Source organism: Zophobas morio, unplaced genomic scaffold (assembly GCF_036711695.1).
Source record: "Zophobas morio isolate AGI-343-1 ecotype UQ-CSIRO unplaced genomic scaffold, CSIRO_AGI_Zmor_V1 ptg000023l, whole genome shotgun sequence".
NCBI lineage: Eukaryota > Metazoa > Arthropoda > Insecta > Coleoptera > Tenebrionidae > Zophobas > Zophobas morio.
In genome coordinates, this window is record NW_026972128.1 from 482,795 (window position 1) to 487,780 (window position 4,986).

Here is a 4,986-nt window from a genome sequence, read left to right on the forward strand (position 1 = left end):
CTGCCAGTGGCGTACCGAGTTAGAACTGAGATTTTAAAGGAACTAAAAATGATAAAGTTGATAAAATTGAAACCGAAGTAATTGCACCGCCACTGGTACAATTTAGAATAAGTTTTATCTCGTCAAGTATCAAATTAAGAGGAGATATTTTTTAAAGATTACGTTGGTTTCAAGTGTATTATTTACGAAGACACATACATGAAAATTAAGATATTGTAAGTATATTTTTTACGTTCTGATTTTTCTAAAGATAATTAACGCACTTAAAAAAGTAGCAGCTTTGCTGTAATAGATGGCACCGTAAACAACATTCGAGATAATATCGTTATTTCAAACCATACAAACTTGTACTTTAGATTCTTTTTTAATAAAATGAATTACTTTCCTTTCTTTTTACCGACTGTAGCGTAAATATGAAAAAAAATATCGGTTGTCTGTAAAGTCGGTTTACTGACGATAGTTGAACGTGACAACGTCTTAAGAAAATACTGATGGAATGGTAGCATTTTTCAAAAGAAAATTTTAATTGCTGTCCACGCAGACGCATCGCTCACTCAAGTAGGAGAGAGACGGATGGCGAACGCTGCCGAACGCGAAGGCCGATTGTGCCTCTTTGTCGCTCGTTCCGCGTTCTCGCTTGCACTTCAAGCCTTACATGGAACGCCTCAGAGCGAGGTAACGCAACGCCTCAGAGCGAGGTAACGCCGCATGAGTCATGTTTTTTCGTGCGTGCAGCTGGCTCAATCGAATTATAAGACGTTGTCACGTCAATAAAAAGAGAAAAAGATTACATTTTCGGTTGACTATTTCTTAAATTATTAGTAAAGGAAAAAGTACTCCTGGAAGGATACAATAATATACACAGATGTACAAAACCGCTACGTTTCAAAGTTTGTAAGATATGAAAATTATTCCATTATTTTGTTTTCTGTATGTCGTTTGTCTCTTTGCGATCTGAACATATTCTCCAAACTAGGGACATGGTCACTCAGAAATATTAAATACATTTGAAAATTATTTTACAGATAGCAAAAATTTAACTAAAAAATAACGATTTCATCATTGTCGTACACAATGTGTAAGACAGTAGTTGATGAAAAAATATGTTTTGTTTAAGAATTTAATTATTATTAAAAAAAAAACACTTAAGTCTGATTTATAAAAAGTAAATTCAAAATTTTAACAGCACTTATTAAGTCATGAATGTGAAAATCTGATTGGTTAAATGCTCATCTCATGATTATCGTCTGATTACATGGGTATTTTTAAATTTTTCTTTGACAAAATGGCTCTTAGAAAGTAACGATATGAGTACACTTTCGTGTACACTTCTTTTGATGATTTTATCTTCGCTTGTTGATGAATGATGAAAGATTATCCAAACAATCTACTTAATATTTTCCATCAGTCGTCTGATAATAATCTATTGTTATTTCTAGCACTTTATCCAAAAATGAGACTTTCAGGTGGTTGTCACTGTCAGTTTAAAAATAATATCTGTGACGATTTCAACAAAATGGATCTGAACTCGTCCAATGTGTTAAAAAATCTTTAAATTTTTTAATTTGTTTTAAATTACGTACTGATAATACCAAAGCCATAAGTGACTTATAAGGGACATGGCCGTATTACTCGTAGTTACGTATTTATGTAATATAATTACAATGGAGCTTTCATTTGTCGTTCTCGACATTTAAAAATTATTAAAAAAATTATATGTAAATTTATACCTTGCAGTCGAAAATAAAACAAATTACATTTGACGGTGGGATCATTTCTTTAGTTGGTACTATTGCACAACTAACAAAGTACATCATTTTGATCAGCTACCTAAGGCAAAAATTAAGCACGTACAATGGAGTTCTATACATTTATGTAAATACAATATGTAAACATCCAGCTATAAAAGTAAGTAGTTTGTTAAATGTTATGTTGGTAGTGATTTACACACATGAATAATATCACCCAAAGCCTGACCTGCAACGCCAACTCTAATTTCATAGATTTTCTATTGCATTTTCACAAGCACTAAGTAATGTTTAATGTATATAGATTCTAATTAAAAATACTATCAAATTTACAAGAATCTGACAAATTAACACACTGAGAAGATATTTTGCTTGTAATACTATGAAATATGGATGTTGTTTCATGGTTTTTAGATGTAAGTATTTAATTTCCGTTTGAATCAAAATAGTTTATTATTTAGTTAATTGTTGATATATTTTTCACGCTGCGATTTCTGGTATTTGATTTTCTATAAAATCATGTTCAGTATGTACTATTCTGATAGCAGATAGTACAATGCAGATGAGAAACACAAAGGCAGACGACCAGAGAAACAGAACAAACAGAGGGCAGACAATTAAAGCTAGACCAAGAGAGGTAGATGATTAAGATAGACACTGAGGATAGAATGTACAATACAAGAGAAAGAAAAAGAATAGTTAAAATGTGTGTAAAGTGGAGAATATATATTTTCCAAAATCTGCACTTGTTTTTGTAAGAAAATGCGCTAAGTATATTATGATCATGAGTTTTCATTTTTTATAATTATTATTGGAAAATTCCTAAATTGAGTACGCCAATATCATTTTTATCACGGTTATGTGAATTCATTTACAATTTTCAAAATCGATCTTCGTTTTATACCTATCGACTAATTTGACTGCTGTTCCGGCTCGACGTAGCAAACTAGGTCAATTATTAACTTATTATTACTATTAATATGATTCTAGTAAATAATCCTGCCCAGGAACATTCGGCTGTAAGGTATATTTTTGCTGTTATCATAAAATAATAGGAGTAATATTTTGCTTACAGTCGTAATTACTTTATTGTCTAAAACTAAAATCTGTAATTACAGTTCAAAATATTAACCATGCATAGCGTCATTAACCGCGTTTAGAAGTCCGTTTTTCCTGCCGCAAAACTCGTGCATGTCATCTGTTTCAATGGACCAAATAAAGACACCAGCTAGATTTTTCTCTTTAGCGTATGCCACCTGAAAAACAAGGAATTATTTACTTTTTCACATCAAATTGAAACTTTCCATTACCTTTTCTGCAACAGATTGCTCATTATCAAATCCAATCCAAAAATCACCATCATACAAGTAGGGTACCTTCATATCATCCATGTAAACAACGGTTCCATCGGGATGAAACTCACAAATCTATAACACAATACGTTTTGTCTTCTAATAAATTACCATTTTTGAATTGCTTATTTTACCTCATTGTAACCCAAACTTCCAAGGTTATCAGTGTAAGGTCCCGGATCGCCGGGGGCAGTAGTCTGGTCGTTCAAGCCGTGCTTAGAGGGATCAGAAAGAATAAAAGAATGACCATAGAAAGCGACTCCAATTGCTACTTTTTGTGGATCTGCGCCTCCATCTAACCAATATCTGATAGCAGCATCAGCATTACGATTATCTCTTTGCCATTGACTTTCGTTAACGCCACCGTATAATGGAGAGTTTTCTGCTGTAAATCCTCCCCACATTGCGTGGAAGTCATAGGTCATCACATTGATGATATCCAAGACTCTAATTATTGAAACTGAACTAGTAAAAATTAAAATAATAATGGAATATCTTACTGAGTCATGGCGGGAATGTCGTAACCTCCTACTTCACCAGGAATTGAGTTTACGGCAGCTGTAAGTAGATAGCCTTTAGGTTCAAGAGCTGCTCTCAGACCTGAGAGTAGTTTGTTGAATGTTTGTTTATCCTGAGGGTATTCCCAGTCGACGTCCAGTCCATCATATCCGTAAGTTTCAAAAAATTCTATGGCACTTTGGGTCATTGCTTCTAATTTTGAAGCATCGTTGGCTGCTCCTTCAAAGGCCTCCGGACTGGCTGTAGCTCCTCCAACACTTAGCATAACTTTCAGATTAGGGTTGATTTCTTTCAAGGCACTAACACGTTTTAGCCCACCTTTTTAAAAAAAGAAAATTTAAGCCGTTACAAATAGGGTTATACCTACCTTGATTAATATCATTCTCTTCGTCTAGGACAATTATTCTGCTATCACTGTCAAGTCCAACAAATGCATAATTAATATGAGTACACAGATTTACATCAATATCTTCAGGTACGAACTTGCCATTGCCTGGTCGTTGGGCGCCCCAGCTAGCATAATAGCAAATAACTTTATCTGTAAGAAGAAATAAGTGTTTAAATAGATTTAACGGTGGATATTGCTAATTACCTGTTGCTGCGGAGGATTCTTCTAGGAAAAATCCTAAAGAAAGAAATATGATTACTTTTAAGACCATTTTGCACCTCGTTTAAACTTTTTAATGTGGAGGTACTAAAATGAAGGATTTCCGTTATCTTGCTTCTCTTAAACGTGCAATCACGGAGTAAACATTTAGAAATCCACTTAAATGGCAAAGGACTTGGTGAAGTTTGATAAAAATGTCAGTTTTGAAATTTAAAACAAAAGATAAAGGAATGATTGTGTTATAGAATAGAGATTTTAAAAATAAGTACGTGTCTCATACTGTCGTAACACTTTTGTAAATTTTTTGAATGGTATTTTTTTTTGAATTATCTGATTTTCGCACATCTTTTTTTTTATATTTACCATTAATATGAAACAATTTTCAAATCATCAAAAATCATTAAAAAAAACATAATTTATTTAAATTATTTAAAATTTTGACATAAGTATTTATAATTAAACATCACCAATATAATCAAGTTAGCCTATCACGTGTACCAAGGGGTTTTTCCTAAGTCCCAAAGCTTCAATACACCCACAGGTGGTTTTGTCGCGCAAAAAGGAGGTACTTTTGGGTCAGATTGAGCCCGTTGATAATGAAACGAGGCAAATGGATTTCATCTTCGATCTTCTACAATTGGAAGTAAAAGACCGAATCCCTAGAAAAACAGTAACTACGTTTTTTGACCTCGCCGCAGCTTTCCGCGAGGGGGGATCACCCGGCAGAGACTAAATGAAAGAAGAGACACCGCCGCAGAAA

General features: G+C 33.5%; 1 protein-coding gene across 1 annotated transcript; it reads right to left on the reverse strand.

The window, feature by feature from the left end:
* Positions 1–2,811: 2,811 nt before the first annotated feature.
* Positions 2,812–4,377, reverse strand: LOC135134135 (acidic mammalian chitinase-like). Its single transcript, XM_064062751.1, has 6 exons — positions 4,212–4,377; positions 3,987–4,157; positions 3,601–3,937; positions 3,235–3,547; positions 3,059–3,175; positions 2,812–3,004 (listed from the first exon to the last, which is right to left on the reverse strand). The coding sequence occupies exons 1-6, from the start codon at positions 4,276–4,278 to the stop codon at positions 2,876–2,878; spliced, it is 1,134 nt and encodes a 377-aa protein (XP_063918821.1). The 5' UTR covers positions 4,279–4,377; the 3' UTR covers positions 2,812–2,875.
* Positions 4,378–4,986: the final 609 nt, after the last annotated feature.